Source organism: Physella acuta, unplaced genomic scaffold, assembly GCF_028476545.2.
Source record: "Physella acuta isolate Inbredline_101_S28 unplaced genomic scaffold, ASM2847654v3 ptg001046l, whole genome shotgun sequence".
NCBI classification, from domain to species: domain Eukaryota; kingdom Metazoa; phylum Mollusca; class Gastropoda; family Physidae; genus Physella; species Physella acuta.
This window is the reverse complement of record NW_026732563.1, coordinates 300,027-325,935: the sequence shown is the minus strand read 5'-3', so window position 1 is coordinate 325,935 and position 25,909 is coordinate 300,027. Positions and strand designations below refer to the sequence as shown.

Sequence of the window (25,909 nt, the reverse complement as noted above, 5' to 3'; positions counted from 1 at the left end):
CGAGAGATACATTTCAGCTATACATCACAGCCAGATCTACAGCAATACATAACTAGCCATATATCCAGACTAGCCATCGTACAAACAGCCAGAGAAACAGCCAGAGAAACAGCCAGAGAAACAGCCACAGAAACAGCCAGAGAAACAGCTATAGAAACAGCCATAGAAACAGCCACTGAAACAGCCATAGAAACAGCCACAGAAACAGCCAGAGAAACAGCCAGAGAAACAGCTATAGAAACAGCCATAGAAACAGCCACTGAAACAGCCATAGAAACAGCCACAGAAACAGCCACAGAAACAGCCACAGAAACAGCCGCAAGATGCCACGATACCATACGTACTACAACTATGATGATGATGATGATGATAATGAAAGTGAGGAAAGTTACGACGACGGCGATGAAAGTGATGACGAGAGTTACGACGACGACACTCTCAACCTGCACGGCTGCTCCGTCGATGACGCCATCACCAAACTACGAGAGTTTCTGACAGAAAAGAAAAGAGGTAAGGAAATATTAGTTAACTACTCCAGTACTGTCGTAGCGGTGTCAGTACGAGTTGGCTTGATAAGCATAGCTGCTACATTTTTTTTCTGCAAAGGATGGGAGAAATGGAGGGGGGGATGACGGAGTCTTATCATTGCCGTCCATACATGTTCACACCCCCCCCCCCACACACACACACGCCTATGTTTTTTTATTTAAACCGTGGTGTGGATATTTAGTCCCCAAATTTTAGTTTTTACAAGCTGTCTGTCTAGATCGAAACGCCGGTGTGAAATTGCAGGCTTTTCTAACTGGCAGATACGGTTCGTAGTTGGTACGTGGGTCAATACGTGAAGACAATGCATTGTGACATTCAATTTTACTTAATTGGTCGCCTTATTAATTTTTTATGAATTAATTAAAATTTAGACCGAATTATTAACATTTATATCTATCTTTCAACTAAAGTTGAATTAGTTATAAACACATTTTTGGAAGACAATTCTTTTTTAATAGAGCAAAGTTCGATATAATATCTGGACTTATAAAGGGCTCGCATAAAAAAAATAGTTTGAGGCCTTACAAATCTTACCCTATCCCCCCACCCCCCTATCTTTCTCTCTCTCTCTCTCTCTCTCTCTCTCTTTCTCTCTCTCTCTCTCACACACATACACATAGACATCTATACACATAGACACACACAACTGTGTGTCGTGTGATGTAAATAACTGTCTAAAATCGTCTACTTGTGCAGATTACGTCAACAGTGGCAGACGACGAGTTCACCGCTTCGTTGACGTCATCACCGGAAGAGGCGTGCACAGCGACAGGGGCTACTCCATTGTGAAACAGAAAGTTAAAAAGTATCTCCGGAACCGGCGCTACAGGTACGACACAAGCGTTACACATCGTCATTTCATAAACCAGACGTTGTATAATTCTTTGATACATTGCTGCGTGATTCTGAATGATGCAAAAAAAAATTAAGGAGCCCAATTTAGAAGAGAAAGTCCATACCTTAAACTGCAAAGACATTTATAAAAAGTTTAGAATCTCAATGAAATAGGGGCTGACAAGTATATCTCTATAACTATAAGAACTACAACAAATGAAATTAATTTGTTGTAGTTAAATTATGTTCAGGTGTTAGTTGAAATTGATTTTCAGACCGTTACTAGGCAAGGCATAGCTTTGACATGTTATGCGTCATGTAGGTCAATACTTATGGGTCATAAAATTCTAATCACTTATAACGGGTCACTTAGCAAAGTTCAAAGAGCAGGGGTGACATATTTAAGGTCACAAAGTAGGTGTCACTTAGCTAAGGTAACAAAGCAGGGGTCACATAGCTTTGACGTGCACTATATACTTGAAATGACTCCATGAAAACTTTCATACTTGCAGCATGGAGTGGCATGACAACGGGGGGTGTGTCACTATCGACTTCTACAACTCTGGAGTCTAGAACTGTCCAAGATTGTAGGCACACTGGGCTAACCACAGAAGCAAGTTTGGATCTAATGGGGATGTGGAGTGGGGGGGGGGAGGGGGTGACTCAATTATCCTTCAGTCCAGAATAAGATCAATGATCAATTGATACATGGATTAATAAGTGAAAACTATAGCCGCCCACAATTTGTTTGTTTCTGTTTACATTTAAAACCGTTATAAAACTTTTTAAAAATGTTATTTTGAACTTTAAAATTCTAAATTTAATATTTCTTTCAAATTTGCAATATTTGTTTCTTTATTTTGAAATTTCAAGATTTTTAATAAACGTTTGACAAAAAATTACCTCAGTGTTCTGTACTTGTTTCGTGTAACGTGCTTTATTTTGAACGTTTTTATTTCGTGCATATTTTGCTTCATATGTTTTGTTTTGTATGTTTTGTTTCGTACATATTTTGCTTCGTATGTTTTGTTTCGTATGTTTTGTTTCGTACATATTTTGCTTCATATGTTTTGTTTTGTATGTTTTGTTTCGTACATATTTTGCTTCGTATGTTTTGTTTCGTATGTTTTGTTTCGTACATATTTTGCTTCCTATGTTTTGTTTTGCATGTTTTGTTTCGTACATATTTAGCTTCCTATGTTTTGTTTCGTATGTTATTTTTGGTCTGCTTTTTTATATCAACCATCCGAGCAACACCACAAAAACTAACACCACAAAACCACCACTTCAAAAATTACCACAACAAAACCACCACCACCACAAAAACAACCACAACAAAAACAACCAACACAAAAACAAGCACCACAAAACCACTGACGACACAAAACTAAAACAACTAACACAAAAACACCACTACAAAAACCAACAATGAAGAATCGTCAGCATTAAATTATCACAAAAGAAACGAGTTCACCTACTAAAGCTTTGACATCAGTTTATCGAAACTACCGCGTATATTTCCAAGTCATTGTACCGTTCAGCACCCAATAATTAAAGTTCCAAACGGCTAACAAAACCACAAAGATTTATGATCTAGTTCAACGTACCTATAATTACCCTACGACGTCACCCAATGACCTACTTCAGTGAACAAAGCACCTGGCCACAATGTGTTTTAGTTCACAAATCAAAGAGCAGACGTGAGACCATGACCGTTATTTGAAAACTAGCGGTTCGTGTGTAGTACAGAAATTACCTGTTACGTTAAATGTTACACAAATTACACATTTTATTGGGTATTTTCTAAATTATTAGATCTACAACTACGAATACGTGTTTGTTTTATGTAACATATAATTTGAGTTGATAATTCACATGTAGCGTTGAAAACCTCAAAGTAATTGAATACTTAAAAGTAATATATTAAAATGGGATTTTATTTTTATTTTCTAAAGGCTGTACCATTTTTACAAAATCTAACATTAGAGATTACCACACTCAAGGATTAGCATTGCTATTGTTCATTTTATCGCCTTTGTCTTAGGCATTCCGTCATAAAGATTTTCAACGTTGAGCTTTTTGTAGTTGAGTTTTTCACAATAAAAATTTACATCGTAAAGTATTTCAAGATAAAGTTTTTTTACAGTGATGTTTTTGACGGTAAAAAATAAAAACAATTTTTAAAAGGCGAGTAACAGTACGAGGTATGGATAACACAACCCAGAATGTTATCCAGCACTTCTCTAGCTTCACTTCCGGTCAGCTGATCACCTACCAGCAGCTCCTCTCCCTGGCCCTGTCCGTGTCCTACATGTCCTCCATCGTCCTCTCCCTCGGCGTTGTCCTCAACTTCCTCAACATGGCAACATTCGTCCTTACCGGCCTCCAAGATGGCGTCACCGTTTCCTTTTTTCTACTCTCCACTTCCGATTTCGCCTATGACCTAATTTCGCTGACCATCCGGTCATGCGTGGTGCTGACTTACTCCGGGCAGACGTCTATAGTCACGTGCTCTGAAGAGTTCCAACTCGTGGCATACTGGCACTCTCTGGTTTTCTATGACTACTCCGTGTACGTGACCGCGTTTATCGCCCTTGTACGGTGCTGCTGTGTGGCTATGCCCTTACGTTTCAAAAACCAGTTCACGGTGTCTAGAACTCTTTGTGCCCTGTGTTTATTTTTCATCGCCGCCACCATATTGAGAACGCCAGCCCTCATTGCCATGACACTACGCAATACTCCATCACCCAATCAAACCTCGGCTTTAGAACTCTGGAACAATCTTCGAATCGTCAACGACACCCTCAACAGAAACATCATCCCTTTGTCTTGTTTCATCATCATTTTCCTCTGTTTAATTATCCTGTCTATAAAACTTTTTTCCGCGTCCAATTTTAGACAGACCATGACGGCGCCTAAACAATCCAAGAATTCCAGAACCTCTTGGACCAAAAAAGACCTTCGCGTGGTACAGTCGGTGACCTTGATATCCACCCTGTTCGTGACCTTCACTCTACCCTTCGTCGTCTGTTCACTCACGCGAACCATCTACCCCGCCATGTTTGAATCGGATTTCTTACTCAACGGTTTGATAGAGCTGAGTCAGCTCCTGGGTTTTGTAAACAGCAGCTTCAACTTTTTCATTTACTTCCGGTATAATTCAAAATTTCGCCGCCATTTTCAACTCATGGTGTGTTTAATCAAGAAGCGGACAGTTGTTAAAAAAGGCAGATTGATACCTTAACGTTTTTATACTTACTGCCTGTTGTAACGTTATTGTGTCCCCTGTTGTAACGTTATTGTTTCCCCTGTTGTAACGTTTTATTGTAACGTTATTGTGTCCCCTGATGTAACGTTATTGCGTCCCCTGTTGTAACATTATTGTGTCCCTTGTTGTAACGTTTTGTTATAACGTTATTGTGTCCCCTGTTGTAACGTTATTGTGTCCCCTGTTGGAACGTTATTGTGTCCCCTGTTGGAACGTTATTGTGTCCCCTGTTGTAACGTTATTGTGTCCCCTGTTGTAACGTTATTGTGTCCCCTGTTGTAACGTTATTGTGTCCCCTGTTGTAACGTTATTGTGTCCCCTGTTGTAACGTTTTGTTGTAACGTTATTGTGTCCCCTGTTGTAACGTTTTGTTGTAACGTTATTGTGTCCCCTTATGTAATATTATTATGTCCCTTGTTGTAACGTTTTGTTATAACGTTATTATGTCCCCTGTTGTAACGTTTTCGTGTCTCTTGCCGTGATCAAGCCCAGCTCCAACGTGATCCGGCCCAGCTCCAACGTGATCCGGCCCAGCTCCGACGTGATCCGGTCAACCTCAAATGTGATCCGGCCCAGCTCCGACGTGATCCGGTCAACCTCAGATGTGATCCGGTCAACCTCAGATGTGATCCGGTCCTATTCGAGCGCGAGAGGGAGAGGGGAGGATTCGGGAATTCAAGAGTTTTATTGAAGACAATAACTAATTATCTTTTCCTAACCACGATTAAATTAAATAAAACTTTTGCAAGCTGTTTGATTTAGAGTTTTTAATTGAGTTATACTATCATATAGAATTAGCATTTAAAAAGCTTACATCTAGACTATCCATTAGTAAATTCCAATTTTCATGAATGGTGTCACCATAAGATTTTTATATATTTTACTTACAATACATATTTTTAATATTTAAAAAAAATATATAACAGCCAATCAACAGAATAAATGCGTTTTAAATATATATTATACATTTTAGTCATCTTTTTCAATACAATATGTTAAAACTATAGTGGGGTTTCACTTCATAAAAAATACAATATGGAAATTATTTTTAATAGAAGAAAGCATGTTTTTGATGGGAAAACACTCGTTTCAGACTAAGTAATTAAAACAATGACACGGTTCTTTCCCTTTGACCGTGTATTTTTTTTTTGTTTCTACGTCGTTTTGATGGGAAAACACTCGTTTCAGACTAAGTAATTAAAATCAATGACAAGGTTCTTTCCCTTTGACCGTGTACTCTTTTTTTTTTTTTTTTTTTTTTTTTTCTTCGTCGTTTTACATGTGAAGTCACTCTTATTATATTAATACTTGTGTTTAAAATAGCTTAATTGATTTCAGCATAATAATACAAACAAATCAAACACAATTTGTTATTTTTTTTTACTACAAAGGTATATATGAATACTTTCATATAGCCCTTTTTTCTCTGCTCGCCCCTACGTAAATGTATGGGTGATAAGTTACAGGTGATCGTAACTATTTATACATACATATATATATATATATATATATATATATATATATATATATATATATATATATATATATATATATATATATATATGCACGAGCTTGAATAAAGTTGTTTCGCTTTACTGAATTGAACTATTGGTATAACAAAAATGATAGTCAATGATACTTATGGTGATGGTAGATATAAGAAAGATGAAAATAGTATGGATGATCAGGATGATGATGAATGTGATGACGACACTGTTGATGATGACAATGGAGAAAACTTAGAGGGATACGAAAGTGATGTTTGCAATGACAGCGAAAAAAAGCGAGAAGTGTGAAGATGAAAGTGGCTATGTTAGCTATGTCAAGGAGGAAGTGGCCACTATTAATCTTCTCAGCTGTTCAGTCATTTTCTGAACGAAAAAAATAATTTATTCTATCATTTTTGCAGTCAAAAAAATATATTTTATTTATATTAGTAAATTTTTTTGTCGGTCTTTTGGTTTTTAACCATTTGATTTTTTTTTATCTCTCTTTTTTCTTTTTTTTTTTCTTTCATCTGTTTTTACAAGCTTTTTATTAACTTGCTTCCACTGTCTGACTTTCTGTCCGTAATCATAGATCGAAACTTGCGAGTGAATTATGAGCACTTTTGACTGACCGATTCGTTTCAAACTTGGCACGAGGGTCAAGAAACTATGACGATGCAATCTGTCGTCAAATTTGACTTAATGGGTTGCCTATTTAAATTTTTATGAATTTATTAAAATTTCATAAATTAGTGGGACCTACTGTTTACCGCGCTATTTAATGCACATGTTCATGTTTATTTGGTGCGCAATAGTTTTTAGTCATACAATTCTATTGTATTAAAAATTGTAAAGTACTGAAAAAAAGTTTTAATAACAAGCTTTTACGAAATAACAAACTAAAAAGGAGAAAATAAATGACTTTTCTGTAAATATAAAACGATACACTGCTATTTAAATAAGGTATTTTAAAAATCGTCTGCTCACTCTTTATGGATAACATGACATGGCATGTGTAAACTGTGACTGAGAGAATTTGGAAATAGTTTGGGGAGTCGTGGGATTATTGGTGAAAGAAAATCAAATTAATTTTTTTGGACGAATACCAAAATGTATTTTCTCATAGGTCTATCTGATAATAATATCAACGTGTGTATCTAAAAACTCTTTTCGGCTCTTCTAATATTTATTCCACCTTTCGACGTTTAGTAAGACCTTTGCTTGTGTACAAATAAATCTGAGTAGAATATAACTAGAAACTAGAATTTAGATTCTAGATCTATCTAGCTAGACTAGTAGATCTACTAGATCTAAGCTTTAATATAATTTTCACAACTTGGGATCAACTAATTCGAAGTTTACAATGTATATATAAATCTAGATTAGACGTTTAATGGTTTGGATTTGGATGAAATTTTGGTAATCTATCGTTTTGGGTACGTAAAATCGCCCGCGGCTATTTATGTACGAAAACGTTACCTCATTGTCAAGGCTTTAATAGAAGTATATTGTCATACTTTTGTGTCAAATATTATAGATAAATGAATAATAAACCTAAATCAATGGCTAAATATATCGATATAAGCCAGAAATTAACTTTAAACAGCAGTGTCTGAGAGCAAGATTTGCTATATAAACAGCAGCCATTTGTAAAATAGAGTGACTTCCCCCTGAATCTGGCGCTAAAAGCTTATAAAAATAAAACTTAGACAAGATGGCTGCTATAGTAAATGAGCATGATTGCATATGTTGGAAACATCGCTAGTCTTCATTTATTACGAAAAAGTTTTAATTTAATTGTTTAAAAACAGGTACATAAATGAATCAAGGAAACATTTTTGAATTTTTTAAAACATAAATCCTCCTCAAAATGTGAAATAATTATTAAAATTTAAGGAGTCACCTGTTTTTCACATTACAAATCGCGGGCGATTTTACGTACCCAAAACGATAGATTACCGAAATTTTGATGAATGAAATGGTGAGGCTTGAGTGAGGAGTTTCTTTTATTTTTTATCAAATGGCTACATTTAACAATATTCCTGCTTTTTATTAATTATATAATTAACTATCTAGATCTAGGCCTAAATTTAAAAAAGTAGGCCCTATCAGTGGAAAATATTGTACTGTAGGCCTATAGTAGAGGTGATGGCGATCTGCGTTATGACCAACGCTGCTTTCACTCTCCGGTTTACTTTATTTTGATGTTTTATGCAAAACCACAGTGTTTTTTCATTTATTTTCATTTATGAATACTTCTATGTAGGTAAAGTTCTTTCAATTTCTTTTTTCGGAATATTAATTATAAATTTTTAAAAGTTGCATGTATTGTAGGCCTACACATTTTCTCACTTTCACTAATTTACACTCTCCCGGATGTACTGACTGAGTTTTGGATTAGCGGCAAAACTTTAACCAATCAACAGTTAGATAAAAATAGCTTCTAGAGATGCAGGCCTATAAGCCTATAGCTAACTGTAAATGTCAAGGTTAATATTTAATATTATATGGTTTTCTCTACTAAAATTACAAAAAAAGGGTGATTACGTGATTTTCGGTACCTATCAGTTCCCTTACCCCTACTGCGCTCACAACTCAAAATATTGCTTATTAAATAGGAATTTAGGTTTATGACATTAATTTGCTAATTAATTAGATGGAAGGAGGAGGAGCGCATGACCTAGTTTGCTGTAAGGTTTATTGGACCTGGCAGGCTCTATGGGAGTCATGTGACCAGGCTAGCTTCCAGGTGGGATTAGTGGGTCATGTGACTTGCTCGGCATAATAAGTAGGTTCAGTGAGGATCAATGATATATTTAAACATACTTATAACATAGTATACACATAAAATATGCAGCATATAAATTCTAATATTTATTTTATTTGTTTAATTAACTTTTAACAGACCCAAAATAGTCTAAATGAATAAATTAAGCCCTGAACATGGTCAAGCGACTGCAAGAAAAAAAAGTGAATATCTTGAGTGATAGGAGGTTCACAGCTGGGATTTGAATATCTCCAATGCTACGTGTATGAATACAAAATGACTCATATACAACATTATAGTAGTAGAATGGATGCAGAGTTAAAGGATACTTTCCGTTTGTTTGTACGTGAAAAGGTCATTAAATAGCGCCTAATGGAAATCGTGAGTTCCACTCTGTGAGCGCAGATCGGATGACAAATTATTTTTAAATGAATGTTAGAAGAGAAAAATAAAATGTAACACTTTTAAAATTAGTTACTCTGTGTGAAAATGTAGGTGATATTTAATTCAAGATTGGTGTTCAACAGTCAAACAGTAAGAATTTGTTGTTCTGTCATGGACAAACTTTGGGTGTGGTAAAAAATTGGACCTTTAGATTAATTGGACTTAAAATACATATTTGGGCAACTCAAGTGGCTAGATTATATAGATACAATCTTAATTAAGTGTTTAAAAATTTGGAATCAAAGTTTATGTAACTTATCAACACATTGGACTTGAAAAGCCATACAATTTTTGCAGATATCAGCAAAATGTACTCTTACCAAGCCTACCAATCAGATGGGGGTATAGTGTGTGACAAAAACGGCGTGACCGATTATTTTTATGCCCATCTCACATTTTGCTGTTTCGCATCTCATATTTTATCAAGACCAAGTTATGGACACATTTTAAGACAATGAATTTAAGGCCAAGTCACCATTTTACAAAAAAAATAATTTTACTTGTAGATCTTATGAATTTACCAGGTGTATGTTTTTTGCAGTTGTAGAGAACCAGAGAATCCTCCAGCCATGAATGACCTTCAGTGGTTAGCCGCCACTGTTGGTGTAGGTGCCCTGTCTGCTGCTGTTTACACTGGCTGGTTCTGGTTTCTCCTGTGGCTGGCGGTGCATGCTGTCCTGGCATGCCTCGCCTTCTTCTACGCTTTACAGTGGAATCTGGTTTGTGGGAAAAACTATGTCAGCAGGTCCACCCCAGATCCCAAAGTGAAAAGTGCTGTCACGATTATTATTCAAAAAATGATGGTAGGTACATTTTGATGTTAGGGTTAGGCGTGATAATTAATTTACAACATCAAATCATTGCCACACCTGACACTTTACTTAAAAATAATTATCTTATTATAATGATTACATTTTATTAGCTTTATTAAGATTCATTTTTAAAATTTTTAATTACCACATTAATTATTAAATAAAATGAATTTGTAGAAATGCAAAAAATTTAAATAACTGTTAAAATGTTATTTGAATTGTCTTGACTAAATACTTGCTTTAGGAACTCGAGGCCAACAGAGTAGAACCCCCCAGGAAAGTTGTAATCTCCCGAAGTATAGACAACGCATTGCAGGAAGTTCTGGATCTCATAAGTCGACACTACATCTTAACTTGGTACGAGCCCCTCACTCAGGATAAAACATTTGTCAAACAAGCGCAGTAAGTAAAGAATTTTTACATTTTAAAATATTTTCATTTATGTTTTACTTAATTAAAGAACCTGTCTCTTTTTAAAAATGCAATTAAGTTTATAAAATATACTTTTATCAAGTATTTCTATCTTAACCTTGGTCTTAACTCTGGCTCTAATCAGTACCTGTACCATAATCTCAACCTTGACATAAAACATTGGTTTTGTCAAAAATTAAACAATCATACATTGCTGTAGTGCCCTACTTGTATTTTTGCAAGACCCTTATTTGTAAAACTTGGTTTGCTTTTTTTTTTCATTTTTTTTTCAAGATTTTTAGTAAGTTGTGTGTTATTTTGTACAGGGCAGAGATGTGGAGCATTCTTGACAAAGTAAGTCGGAGGTTATCTGAGGTTGATCTGGTCAGATTTTTATCCCAGGATGTGCTAGATTGTCTGCACCAACACTTTCGGAACATCAGACTAGCTAAAAGGTTACAGATTTTCTTACGTTTCATTAGCTCAGATTAGCTAAAAGGTTACAGATTTTCTTACGTTTCATTAGCTCCAACTGGATTACAGATTTTCTTACATGTTAATAGCTCCAACGGGCTAAAACAATTTCAGATTTTCTTACAGTTCATGTTCCAATTTACTTGTAGAGTTATGTACTTATTGACTTAGATTCCAGCTGGTTCACTTTTTTTGAACACGTTTTTCTTAACTCAGCTTCGCGTTTGTTAATTTGTTGTTAAAATTGACATAGAAAATTAGCCCACTTCTGATTGCTCTAGAGATCTGAAATTTGGCATGCAGGCTACTTTCGCCTAACAATTTCAGATGCAATCATAAAAACTAGCAATTAGAGACCGTAATTAGCTTAATTTAATTACGCCCCAAGGACCATAAAATTGAGGACATGATTTCTAAAGATACCGACAAGACTGGAGGCCTATTGACACAGTTACTACGGCCCCAATCGATGTGAGCGCGCTGGCCGTGATCGTATAGTGGTTAGTACTTCGCGTTGTGGCCGCAACAACCCAGGTTCGAATCCTGGTCGCTCAAGATTTTTAGTCCGTGTATTTATAAACACTTAGTCAAGTCATACTTAATCAAGTCATTAGATAAAGTAGAAAATAAACTATATAAAAAACTTTTTTAAAAACCAAGTTTTTCATGTGTAGCAACGGACTAAAAAGGAGAAAATAAAATACTTAAAAAAAACTTTTTAAAAAACCACGTTTTTCTTGTGGACTAAAAAGTAGAAAATAAATTTTTCTTTTGTGCTTCCTCGAGCTGTGCAGATTCTTGTGATGACTGACAAAAACCGTGGGTCGGGCAGATGGGTCGGGAAATTTGATGGTGAACGTACCCACGTTTTTTGTCAGTCATCACAAGAATCTGCGCAGCTCGAGGAAGCACAAAAGAAAAATTTATTTTCTACTTTTTAGTCCACAAGAAAAACTTGGTTTTTTAAAAAGTTTTTTTTAAGTATTTTATTACCAACTTCACCCTGGTTGAAGCTTCATTCATGAAATAAACTTCAAGAAAAAGGGCTGGCATGGTCTGATTGGTAATGCTCATGGTTGCTAAAACCAAAAAGTTCTGAGGCTTGATAGCTGGGGACAGCATCCAATTTAGGAAAGAAAAATTTAAAATCTTACAACTGTTGCTTTGTAGTTTGTTCTTGACAAAGGCTATGTAAGAAAATCCAAAAAAAAGAGTCAACTGCCTATAAGGCGCATAGCTGGTTGACACGTAATACATGAATTGTATTGGAAAAAATCTAGTGCAACATTACAATTAAGAACGAAGAAGAAGTAAAAAAATTAAAGATAAGAAAATCTTGATAATTAAAACACATTTTTCTCTTTGTTTCGTTTGTCACGAAAGTATCAAGTTTTATAAATTTTTTTATTAAAAAAATTATACTTTTTGAATAATTTAGAAGTAAAGAAACAAGTAGTGATAAATCAGAGGAAGAACATAAGAAGTTCATGTTCCATTCATGGCTGAAGGACAAAGAACAGGAACTGAAATGCCTGCGAGAGATGTCTGATGCGTTGTTGTTTCTGCTACTGTCCAAGTCCTATGGCCACTGCGCACCCATCAGATACCTGTTGAGAGAAATTGTTGCTGGCTCAGGTAGGCTAACACTAAACATTCCAACTTCACCATTTAAGCTTTTGTTTTGTGATGGGAGGATTATGAAACACAGGGTTTCTAACCCCAAAGTCTCAAGTTTGTTGAGGGTCAAAAGTCCCTGAGTCTGCTCAGCTTTAATAAGTACCTGACTTACCTCAGAATAGGTAAAGATGACAAGTCATTGTGCTGGATACACCAACGCAGATTAATTCTGCTTCATCTGCCCTAAGGACCTTCAGTTCTAATAAAGTACTTTGCTTCAACGAATATGAACACACAATTATCCAAAAATTGTTTTAACTTAAAAAATTATTTTAGCTAAAAAAATTATTTTAACTCAACAAATTGTTTTAGCTGAATAAAAAATTTATTTTACTCAAAAAAATTGTTTCAACTCTAAACACGGTTTCAACTCTAAACATTGTTCAACTAAAAAAAATAATTGTTTTAACTAAAATGTGTTTGACCTGACCACCCTAGTTTTGAAGCCAACCATAGACCTGATCTGTGACCCAGACTACATCAATCAGAAGCTGCTCAGTTACTTGACGTACAGAGAAAATTATTTCAAAGACACCAAACGGACGTACACATATTCCGCCACGTACGAGGGCTTTGTTAAGATGATCAAGTCTACTGATTCTTTGGATGATCTTTCACAAATGCGGTCAGTTTCCTAAAAATTAGTAGTATATTTTTTTTTGCTGATTACTTATTTTATTACATTGTTATATATGTTTATAGATTTAGAAAAATAAAAAATAACTTTTAGGTGTTGATTTTTGAAAACCATGTACAAGTGGTCAAAGGTTGAATTTAAGCATCACCACTTCAAATGTATCTTATGGAATTTAGTATGACCATTTTTGTTATTTTGTTACCCTTAGAAACAACATCATCTCAGAGTTGCTTCAAGCCTCTGCCATCAACATGTTGAAGAAACAACAGGGACTCAACACAGGTTCTATTATACTTGCTGCTTGTTTATTTATTTTTTTGACTGTTAAGGGTTAATTTTAAGCATGTTCAGTAAGGGGTGGGTGTGGTCGAGTCAGTAAAGCTCATGGTTGCTAAGCCAAAAGGTCTTGAGTTCGAACCCTCGGGCAGATAAGGCTCATCAGCTGGAAACAGCCACTCTCCTGGGAGAGACAACTCCAAAATCTAACAACTGCTGCCTTGTAGTTTGTTCTTGGTTGGACAAAGGCTATGGAAGCAAATCCAAAAAGAAAAACAGGCTGAAATCGGAATCAATGGCCTCAATGGCGCATAACCAGTTGACACGTATACTTAATTGTGTTGGAGGGGATCCCTTCCAACACTAAAAAAAATTAAGAACAAAGAAGAAGAACATGTTCTTAATGTTTTACAAGTTCAGTCTGTCGCTGTGCGATGGTGTGGCTATGTGCTGGAGCTACCATAAATTCCTTGGAGTCATCCATCTCTGTTGGGTACCTGACTCAAGTCAGGGAAAGTTGTGGCTGGGCATAACGCTGATCATACTATTTTTTGTGTGGTTGGACATAGTACTGTCCACACAATTTCTTCTTGTGGCTGGGAAAATTGCTGACCACACAATTTCTTCATGTGGCCGGGCATAGTGCCCACCACACAGTTCCCGCATATGCAGAGAACATCATAAACCATCATTTGTGCAGGGTACTTATCTTATATTCATGCCATGTAACTGTATTCTTATAATCAGTTTTTATTCTATGACAGATAAGGACACAGCACCAAAGGGCACCAACAAAGGAGAACTCCTCAAAGCGAGAAATTTAGAACGCTATAAAAACCAAGTAAGTGCAGTGGCATCTCTAGATTGAGTGTCAACTAATGCAGTAACTGATGATGTCACTCTCCCACCCCCAGCGAAAAGTTTATATAAACATATATATATATATATATATATATATATATATATATATATGATGTTTATTGTTAGATATAGTTAGATATAGATATATATAATATTTATACATGTGTATTTATATATATTTAAATATATATATTATATACACATGTATCTTGATACATTTTTTTAATATATTTAAAAATTTAAGGCTAGACATTTTTGTGCTGAGTTCAAATGTGACCAAAGAGATTTATCCGACTATTGAATCCGCTGGAAGCTCTTATCCTTTATCAGGAAATTACCATGCATACATTGACTATGAAAATAGGTTTAAAAAACTAAATGAAGGTAAAAAAAACTACGGAGGAAGTTAAAATAAATGCAGTTGGGTAATGGCTCAGTTTTGATGTACACATTATGAATCTAACACTCGATTATTTAAAATACACCATGCATGTAGATATTGGAAGCAAATGTACAGCAAATGGCACTGATTTATAAAGCATGTTGAATCACACAGTCACATCTTATGTTTTTATTTATCATTTTTTTAATAAACATTTACGTTTCTTGCTTTTTTAATTTATTTTATTTACTTTAATATAAGTAATATAACAACAGTAATACCTTAATTGATTTCTTCAGCAAGTTAATTATAAAAAAATATAGCCCTTGTTTGTTTCGGAAATATTCTGATTGCAAATACGACCCTAAACATAGTATCAATCATTTATCATTGGTAGATTGTTCATTTAATATTTCCATTCACAGCTTACAGTTGCCAAACAGTTGTGTGAAAAGAGAATCACCTCCCTTGGGGGTACCATATATGAATCTTCATCCGATGCATCCAATAAAAATGAGGATCTCCCTGGACAAAAAGTAGGAACTAAACTTTTTTTTTACTGGTGGGGCAAAACTTACAGCCTCCCACCTTTCCTATTCTTTCAGTTATTAAAGCAATAGAGTTAGTTCCATGACTAACTGGCAACCCATTCTCTGGAAAAATGTAGTTTCAAATTTTCTTTGCCAGATTTTTTCCTTCGCTGTCATTATGGAAGTCCCAAGGCTCCGAGAATGTTTCTTGAAGTTTTTAAAGAAAGAAGGAGCAGAATCATACTTAGGGTATGGACAACTGGTACTGTCAGAGGTCGCAGTTTGAATGTTGGGGGGTGGGGGGGGGGGGGCACTTTATCTTTAATAATAATTTTTTTCTTACTTTTCTTTATGTATTTAAATTATTTACTACTACTTAGACCTACTGTATTTTATTACTATCATAGCAGCAGCTTAATAAACAATGAGTTACCAAGTCTTAACTGTCCATTAACATTGAAATACTTAAGAATAACTTTGTTGTTTTTTCTATTTAAGACCTGTAGGGGTTATACATAAACGACGTCAAACTTTATAAAATTATTTTTACCTACTTCTATCGTCACATCTAAGCTCATTTCCCCCTTTAAAATTGCAATTTAGTTGATTAAAACTTTGAAATATAGATTGTACAGATAAGTTTTTATTGAAATGTTTTTAAAAAGTGAAATAATGGCTAATACAATGTTTTATCATAACCTTTTGAAATGGAAACGCATGTAGTAACATAATTCTGTATTTATTTCATTCACAGTTTTTGGAATGCTGTTGAAAAATTAAAATCGACTTCAAAAGTAAGGTTTAGAAATTATTTTTTTCTATTTTCTTACTGTGTCCTTTATTGTTTGTTTACAAAAAAGTGAGCTGAACTATTGTGTCTCCAGGAGCAACACCATCATGTAGGGACAGAAGTCTACCAGCAGTACATTACAAGTAGCTCTTCACTAGTGAAGGTTGACAAAGCTATTCTAAAGGGCATGGAAGAATTTTTAAGAGGAGATAAAGCAAGTTTTTTTTTAACTTTGGTATTTTACTATTTAGTGCAGCTTCTAGTATTAAAAAATCATTTTATTGTTTATATAAAAGTATTTTTTAGTATTGGTTGATAATAGGTAAAACTTTAGAAATGTTCAAACAAATGACAATTTTTATCTATTGATTACCATTTCATTTTTATTTTATACTTTTAGGGACCAGATGCATTTGTAACAGCACAAAAACAAATTCAAAATTTACTGGAGGAGCAGTATTACCCATCTTTTATAGTCAGTGATACGTATTTTCTTTTGTCATCTAACATACAAGATACGCTCTCCTCCTGTGAGGAATCTGTTGCACAAGGTACGTATTGTCTTACGTACTTGAACTTTCATATGTAGAAACATAATTATGTCAACAGATGAACTATTCATGAACTAATTGTTTAAGTCAACAGATGAACTATTCCTGAACTAATTATTTAGTTTATGTCAACAGATGAACTATTCCTTGACTCTGACCAGTACAGCGAGCTGGAAGAGAACCTAATCGCTGGCCAGTCCTACCACGCCCAGCAGCGCCTGCGTGAACTGGACGTTAAGATAACCAGTAAAGCCAGGGCGCTGGTGGCCCAACGAAATTCACATAAAGATATCGGATCTAAGGTCATTTTTTACTGCATTGTTTTGGCTTGTGGGTCTGTAAGATGTGGCCTAATAGAATGCCTTTGTGACATAACCTGCTCTTGACCTTAACTAAAACTACCCTTGCTTCATTTGCAACAGGGATAAAATATGTGTAGATGCAGTCAAAAATTTTCTTTAATTCTTTTTATTTTACTCAAATTTTGGAATTGTTTTATTATAAATTACAGGTTTATCAAAATTTGTACCTATATTATTAACAACGAGCCGACCCGCTGCATATCATATGCCGCTATTTAGTTGTTTTATTTTCTACTTTTCAGTAATTCATAATTTTTTAATTCGACGGCACCAATGCTGCCACTGAAAATATTTGCTTTAAAACACTATCAGTAGGTCGTTAAGGACGATAACAACAATAACCCCCCCCCCCCCACCCTCCTCTCCCCTAACCCCTACCATACACCCCCCCCCCTCCTGTAAAAGCAGCCTTCTCTTAGTTACCTCCCCTAAGTTTAAAATCATTTCAAACTAAATTATCTGCCCCTAATAGCCATCACTTAACCTGACTCTGCGATTGTAAACATTTAGCGTCAACCACAGCTCACCAGACCATGTGGGGGTGGGGGTAGTAGGGATATGCCTAGAGAGGAAGAGAGGGGGCTGCTAGGTGCGCTTACAGCTTGGTGTTTTCTATGGTCTCCATGAAGAGAATTATATATGTAGATTTCCAGTTCTTTTATAATTTTATTATAATTTACCAAATTGGTATTATTATTTACTTATGTTTTTGTTGTTTTTTTATTTTTGGGTAAAATGATTGTAACAATGGAAGTATTTGGTTAAAAAAACTTATTGTTCTTTTTATTAAAATATTGTTTCATGTTGTAAAATAAAAAAGCTTTAGTTGAATGGTGTCAAGGTTGACAAAAAATAATTGTCTTTTTTAGCTAAATGAGGTCAAAGTTGACACAAAAAAACTTATCTATGCTGTAGCTGAATAGAGTCAAGGTTGACAAAAAATACTTGTCTATTTTTAGCTGAAGAAGGTCCATGAAGACATGGAGCAGGAGCTGGAGAACCTGAAGGTAGAGAGGAGGACACTGGAGATGCACATAGCCCGTACACAGAAGTGGATTGACAACATTGGCCACTGGACAGCGCATGTGTATGACGCAGCTGTAAGTTCAATGGCTGATTCCATTTTTTCATGTACTGGGATGGGGGTGGTAGACTGGACAGCTCATGCTGCTGTAAGTTCAATGGGTGATTCCATTTTTCATGTACTGGGATGGGGGTGGTAGACTGGACAGCGCATGTGTATGACGCAGCTGTAAGTTTAATGGCTGATTCCATTTCTCATGTACTGTATACTGGGATGGGGGTGGTAGACTGGACAGCTCATGTGTATGATGCAGTTGTAAGTTTAATGGGTGATTCCATTTTTCATGCACCATTACAGAAGTGGGGGTGGTAGACTGGACAGCTTATGCTGCTGTAAGTTCAATTGGTGATTCTATTTTTCATGTACTGTAATCTGGGATTGGGTGGGAGGTAGAATCTTTTGGTATACTGATCTTTTGGTATACAGATCTTTTGCTTGAGCTTTTGGGGTTTGATATGGCTTCTTTCACTCTATTGGGTTTTCTCTGATCTAGTGTTTGTACAACATCATTTGATTCTTGATACTATTAGATCATGAGATTCTGACTACCCAGACCTGCAAAAATGTGTGTTGATTGCAGATTGTGACAACAAAAAAATGTGTTTAAACTTGCAGATAATGACAACAAAAAATGTTTAAACTTGCAGATAGTGACAACAAAAAAATGTTTAAACTTGCAGATTGTGACAACCGATGATGGCAAGGTGCCCCACTTCACCCTGTTGGTGTCTCTGTCCTCTGATGACCAGAGCAGCCCCCATGAAGTGAGTTCTGCCAGTGAGGGCTGGGCCATCTCTAGGACACTAGAGGAGATCTACGCCCTGCATGATAAACTTTCTCTGGTCAGTTCTGGTTCAGCTGGTCACATCAGTCCTCATAGACAGTAGATTTTTATCTTATTATTATCATTTATATTTTATTATGAAATACAACTTTATTGTGAAGTGTATTTTTTTTTAGTTTTAGAACACAAATAAAAATAATCCAATTTCAGCACTTTTTAAAATTGCAGTATCTGATCTGACATTGTTAACTGAACTCCAGTTGCTCTCTGGATACTTACAATTTTGTTTTTTTTACTGTGGTTTGACAATTTATTACTGTAGCATGAATTTTTTTTATACCGTGGTGTGACAATTTTTTACTTTGGTGTAAACATTTTTTACTGTAGTGTAAATAATTTTGCTATGGTGTAAAAATTATTTTTTTTTTACTGTGATTTGACAATTTTTTAACATGATGTGATAGTTCTTTTACTGTGGTGCAACAATTTTTTTTACTGTGGTGTGAAAAATTTTTAAGGGGTGTGTAGTCTAAATCCTGCCTGTTTTCTGTCTAGATTGGCAGCTGGCTACTGAAGAAAGAACTACCATCAACCAACAAACTCTTTAGATCACTGGACAGCTCCTACATACAGAAAGCAAAAACAACGCTGGACAATTACCTGGCTGTAAGTTCGTACTGGTTACTTCAGTAATTACGGCTAGTACTGGTTACTTTAGTAATAATTTGTTGGTACTGGTTACTTCAGTAATTACTCATTGGTACTGGTTACTTATGATGCCATGGTTGGATGCTTACCTGAAAGTTTTGAGTTTGGATACTTGAGTTCACTCAGCCCTTATTGGTACCTGACTCATATTAGGGAAAGTAAAGGCACCTGCCCATAGTGCTGACCACACAATCCATCCCTTCATGTCGAGGTCATAGAAACAGGTGAACTCTGAATTATTGACCTCTAGTTCCTAAAGGTTAATTTTTTTTTAACTTGACTCTTTCTCCCCTACTTGCAGCTAAATAAATATCTGATTTAAATCAACCGGCTACAGGACATTCCCCCCTGTCAACCGGCTACAGGACATTCCCCCCTGTCAATACCCCCTCCCCTGGGGAATTCCCCCCCCCCTGGGGAACTCCCCCCCCCCCCCCCCTTAAACCTAGCCTTAAACCTAGCCCTAATCCTAGTGCTAACCCTAGACCTAGACCAAACTCAAACCCTAGCTGAACCTTAAGCTATGACTGAGGGGGTGGGGGGGGGGGGGAATGTCCTACTAGTCGGGGGGGGGGGGGGGTAATTGATGGGGTAATTACCCCAGGGGGGGGGGTGCCCTGTTCCCAGATTGACCAGACTAACTGTTACAGGCCATCATGAAGGATGAGAATATGGTCCATAGTGAGGCTCTCTATACCTTCCTCTCCCCTACTGGCAGCTAAATTAATATCTGATTTAAATTGACCACACTAACTGTTACAGGCCATCATGAAGGATGAGAAGATGGTCCATAGTGAGGCTCTCTATGCCTTCCTCTCCCCTACACCTGAATTTGTTCACCAGTCAGTGGAAAAGAAGAGCAGATTTTCTTTAGGGAATCTACTTCGCAGGTAACTTCTGAAAGTTAACCAACGTCCTTATTTAACTTTTGGCAACTTTTTCAAAGTAAGCTCCAGAATTTTAAGATGTGATTTTTTTTTAAGGGGAGATAAAGCATATTGTTTGAAAAATTTCATTTTGTGATTGATTTTCCAGTCTGCCAAATATTGGGTCTGATACGCAGGAGGGAGAGGATGATTTCATGTTCAGTGGTGATGACAAGTAAGTCTGTTGATGTTGACATTTAGTTTAGTGTTGACATTTGGTTTAGTGATGACAAGTTGACATTTGTTTTAGTGATGTCAAGTTGACCATTGGTTTAGTGTTGTCAAGTTGACATTTGGTTTAGTAATGACAAGTTGACATTTGGTTTAGTGATGACAATTGAGATTTGGTTTACTAGTGCCAACATCTTCTAATCTACATTTTCTGTTCAGTTGAAGCTGGTAATTTTCTTATTAATGTTTTTTCTTGTTCCTGCTCAGCACTGAGAAAGATAAAAGCACAGACTCCATTGCCAAGCCTTTGTACACCTTGGTCGGGGAGGTGTTTGAGCTACAGGGGATGTTCCTTTTTCGTTGGTTTAGGAAAGGTCTGATGAGCTTTGTGGAGATGACTTTTGGGAGATCCATTGACAAGTAAGGGGGATGTACAATTTTAGTGTAGAGGAATGTGGCATTGTCTAAGTTAATGGGGGGGGGGGGGGGGGGCTGGGAATAAGTTACATACATCTGTGTGTTTGAAGGGAAATGAAAGGCCTTTACAAGACATGGTTAAATACACTATGATGTGGTTTTATGCTTAAGGTAGGGTAACATTTAAAAAATTTGATTTCATGTACCGATTGGGAGATAATTGTACAGCTTTGTAGTCTCAAGGTGAAAACCATCTCACTTGAGAGTTCAATAGCCCAATCTTATATTAGCAAAGTCACCAGTGAAAATGTCAGCAGTGTTTACCTAATGCTTTTCTATCACTAGTATCCCCTAACCATAGTCCTTGATCTAATCCTGACCCTAACAACTAAACTGGCGGGATAAAATTTGTATATAACATATTGTGCAACCAGCTTTTTACACCAATCTTTAAAAAAAACGATGATTGCCAAACTAAAGATTTGAACCCCAGGCAACTGAAGGAGACAGTGGAGTGGCTGGTGAGTGAGCAGATGTTGATCTACTACATCCAGCTGTTGAAGGACTCCATGTGGCCAGACGGGAAGATGGCGGAGCCGCAGCCACCACAAACTGAAGAACAGAAACACTTTAATCGCATGCTGGCTAAAAAAAAACTTTTGGAGGGCATGCCAGGTCTGGGGAACCCTCTTTATTAGTTAGATTTTACTTCTTTATATTTTTCGTTAAATTTTATTACTTTTATTTGTCTTTAAATTTAATTACTTAAACTATTCTTCATTTATTTTTTATTTACTAATTTATTTATTTTTTAAATCTGAGTTTCATAATAATAATAATAACAGATATAGTTTTATGTTTCTAAAGTGTTATCAAATATTTTAAACATTAACCAAATTTTGCCCTTATAAGTTATGCATTTATGACATTTATTTTTGTTTCAAAATAACAGAATATTGCGTCATCATTCAAAAATATAACTGTTTTTTATGTATTTTTGTAAAACTTCACTTCCCTCACAGACATTTACTTAAGAGTATCATTTGTAAAATCTACATAGTATTTTACGCCTGGATGTGTTCAAATAATCTATAATAATAGTTTCGCTGTCTATCTATGTATCTATCTATCTGTCTGACAAGAACGCTCTAGAGCAAACACAAGCAATTTAAAAACTTTCACAGTGAAACGAAAACGAAATATGACGTCACATTTAGCATATAGTAGAAAATAATATCAAGCCGGAGAGTGCACACAGTAATATGACGTCATTGATTCTCGAGTAAACATTGAATAAAAAGGCAATTTTGTCTAATCTAAGTGGTTTGCGTGAAGAGTTTCTTTCATACAATTCTTCGGGTAGGGGCGAAGCCCCACCCTCGCGAAAGAACGTCTAAGCCGCCCCCAAATAAAAATTACCGCCTAATTAATGTGTCTAATCTAAAAAGTGGTTTGCTTGCAGTTTCTTTCATGCAATTCTTCGGTTTGTGGCTAAGCGCGACACCAGTGTTTCTTTCAGACTTTTTCCTCCCCGGAGGGGGGAACTTTTTCTAATCTAAAAAGTGTTTAGCGTGCTGTTTCTTTCATGCATCTCTTCCGGTAGGGGCAAAGCCCCACCCAGGTTCTTCCTTTAGTTTGTATGATCTACAAATGCGACCATTGTTTCTTTCAGACTTTTTCCTCCCCGTCGAGGGGTGGGGGTACTTGAATTTTTTGGGGGGCAGGGGTAGAATTTTCTGGGAGGGGGCGGACACTGGAAAAAGTATATAATTATATTTCGTTGAATGGGACGGTAGACATGTTTTGGGTGTGTGTATGGGGGGGAGGGGGGGGGGGTTGGTTTTAGTTTAGAGAAAATAGACAGCACTATCAACCTAGCGCCTGTTGTATCCTTCCTCAACGGGCCATTTTTCTCGTATTTAATATGCTTGCAATTTTTCTATGATCCTTAAAGGGTTAGACACCATCCAGACATTGGTCGGTGATGAGAATGGGCGCAGAGGGATAATTAAAATATTTGAAGCTTTACAGGACAAAAACCTCAACAAACACCTGCTTTATGTAAGTTGGTTTGTCTTGTGTAGCACAGGAGTTAATGGGTTAATGCGGTGATAATTAAAATATAAATAGAAAACTTTTTAAAACTCTAATGTTGTACAGATTGGCATGTAGATATTTTTTTAAACTGCTATTAAAAGGCAACACTTACATATGAGCGTTTTTAAATTCATAGTAAAAATTGCATAGTAAAGATGCTGTATGTTTAGTAGGTGTTGCTAAAGTTATTTTTTAAAGTAAATAGGCTAGAAGTTTGACAGAATACAATTTTTTTGTATTCCAGTTATCTCATGGTAAAAATTGGTTTAAATATGGGATTTTTGCCATATTTTAATAGCTTTAAATAACAAGAAAATGTCTAAGTCTAGTGGAACTGTTTTGCTCATATTTTTCAATTTGTGCTGTTGCAGAATCTCCTGGAGATTTTTCTCTTGGAACTTTTGCCAGAGCTGCGGAAGGCCAAGGAGAAAGTTCTGCTCCAGCACAGAGTGCAGCAACAGGAGGAGTCTGTACGTCTGCAGCAGCAGCTGGCAGTGGAGGAGGAGACTGATTTATAGGTCAAGGTCAAAGGTGGGAAACATATTTATAGGTCAAGGTTAAGGGCAAGTCCCTACTTCTGCACCTGCAGCTCCTAGTGGAGGAGGAAACATTTTGAGGTCAAGGGTGGGAAACATTTATAGGTCAAGGGCAAGTCTGGTAGTGTAGGAAGAAAAAGACTTGTAGGTCAAGGGCAAGTCTGCACCAGCAGTGGAGGAGGAAATGGATTTATAGGTCAAGGGCAAGTCTCCATGTCTGCAGCGGATAGCTGTGAAGGAAACAGATTTTTTAGCCTAGGTCAAGGCCAACATCTAGTCACACAGCCAGGCACACATCAAGTATTTCTAATGTGCTCTAGTCAGTTTAAAAAAAATATCTTACAAAAGTATTAATTGCTGATGAGTTATGTCCCTTTGGATTGGTCTCAACTATTTATAGCAGCTTGTAGATTATTTTTAGAATCTATTTCTGTGATGTTTGAATGATGTTTGTATTAGATACCAAGTGTTCTATAACAAATTTTAAACCTTCATTTTTAATTTATTCAAATTTCCGTTATTACAAAACAATATTACAAATTTTTTTAAAGTAAATGAACATTTATACATTAGAGAATGTATTTCTTAAATGTGCAATTACAAATTGACAGTATGTACACATTTATAAATTGTTTCCTTGTAATTTGTTTTTCTGATGGAGAAATTTGGTTAACATGGGTCACTCATTACTCGATATTGTCATATCATGTGAAGTTTTTCAATACATTCACCATGGTCTGTGTCACCAGTTTGTTTTATCAGCTGTTAAATATTTTTTTTACCCAGAAAATCAATCTTAGATAAGCCTGAACTCCACTCCATTTAATTTTAGACATATCTTTTCTTTAAAATTATTATTTTTGACTATCTGAGAATTTTTTTTATCTGGCTGGTTTTTTTTTTTTTACTGCTGCCCTGTACTTAACTAGTGATATAAACATAAGACTAAACATTTTGAAGAAAAAAAAATAATGAGTTTAGCTTAACCATATAATCTGGGATTTATTCATTCAGATTTAAATTTCCAAAACTGCTCATTTCTATAGTGTTAAAAATTACATCTAAAAATAATTTACATAATTTACATTTATTACAGCTAAAGTCAATGATCAATATTTATATTTAATTCAACATGACATGACAAGAGGTTTTTTTTTAAATGACGACTATGTGATGTATTTATTGGAGGTTTTGATTATTCCAGTACCATAAGAATCTTGTACAACATGTATTGTCGCTCAACTTTTTTTTAATAATATCCATGACTGCACAAACAGAAACCAGAGTTGGAATTTTCATTTTCAAAACATTTTGGTCAAATTCTTCAGTGAGATATTGTTGATAAATATTTTTAAAACTTTGAATTTTGTAACAACAGCAGCTTAAATTTATTGTGATGTATAATTTTAACAAATTTTTGTGACAATAAATGTAGAACACATGAAGTTTTAAGTGGCTTTTAAAAAAAAAGATATTGTTAAAAGATATATTCTATAAATTATTTCTACTTAAATATTCAGATAGTTTATGTGGAAACTAAAAGACTAGTTTTATAATAACTGAAAGTCCATGTTACGATAATTTTAATTGAGAACTAGAAGTACATTGTTTAGATAAACTAATATTTCCAACTGATATACAGTCCTGTGATATAGGCCAAACAAAAGTAGATTACTTTACTGTATATAGATTCTGTAGAGAGTTCACTTTTTAAAAAACTATAATTTGATGTATTTAAATTATTGAAATGTGGAGTAGATGTACTTAATAATTGGATGATTTAAATGAGTTATCCCCCTTGTCAGTGGCTCAAATCTATTTGTGACTAAAGCAAAGGAACATATTTTAAATTATTTTTATAGAGGGGACATTTGATCAATGCCAAAAAAAATTTAAACTTTTTATTTAGCTCGTTACAAATTTTAAATTAATGGATTTGTATCGATCTTTTTTCAGTATTAAAGGAATCTTCACTGACCGTCATTAAAATATTTAATTTTGATCTATGATATACAGATATGGAAAAAATAATTATATTTACCAGTTTTAATATAGCCCTAAGAGTATTATCTGT

At 35.4% G+C, this 25,909-nt stretch overlaps 3 protein-coding genes across 3 annotated transcripts; all 3 read left to right on the top strand.

Moving 5' to 3' along the window:
• The first annotated feature begins 258 nt into the window (after positions 1-258).
• LOC131955003 (spindle pole body component 98) lies at positions 259-2,001 on the top strand. Its single transcript, XM_059318880.1, has 3 exons — positions 259-510; positions 1,246-1,378; positions 1,896-2,001. The coding sequence occupies exons 1-3, from the start codon at positions 324-326 to the stop codon at positions 1,954-1,956; spliced, it is 381 nt and encodes a 126-aa protein (XP_059174863.1). The 5' UTR covers positions 259-323; the 3' UTR covers positions 1,957-2,001.
• Positions 2,002-3,589: 1,588 nt separating this feature from the next.
• LOC131955007 (uncharacterized) lies at positions 3,590-6,447 on the top strand. Its single transcript, XM_059318884.1, has 2 exons — positions 3,590-4,536; positions 6,306-6,447. The coding sequence occupies exons 1-2, from the start codon at positions 3,590-3,592 to the stop codon at positions 6,445-6,447; spliced, it is 1,089 nt and encodes a 362-aa protein (XP_059174867.1).
• Positions 6,448-9,903: 3,456 nt separating this feature from the next.
• LOC131955006 (sorting nexin-25-like) lies at positions 9,904-23,985 on the top strand. Its single transcript, XM_059318883.1, has 23 exons — positions 9,904-10,152; positions 10,406-10,563; positions 10,899-11,027; positions 12,485-12,681; positions 13,162-13,348; positions 13,569-13,642; positions 14,401-14,477; positions 15,305-15,415; positions 15,567-15,658; positions 16,164-16,203; positions 16,294-16,413; positions 16,600-16,750; positions 16,886-17,052; positions 18,072-18,243; positions 18,336-18,364; positions 18,877-19,038; positions 19,536-19,646; positions 20,451-20,578; positions 20,724-20,789; positions 21,053-21,205; positions 21,696-21,877; positions 23,157-23,263; positions 23,671-23,985. Exons 1-23 carry the CDS (start codon positions 9,919-9,921, stop codon positions 23,815-23,817), a joined length of 2,994 nt encoding a protein of 997 aa, XP_059174866.1. The 5' UTR covers positions 9,904-9,918; the 3' UTR covers positions 23,818-23,985.
• Positions 23,986-25,909: the final 1,924 nt, after the last annotated feature.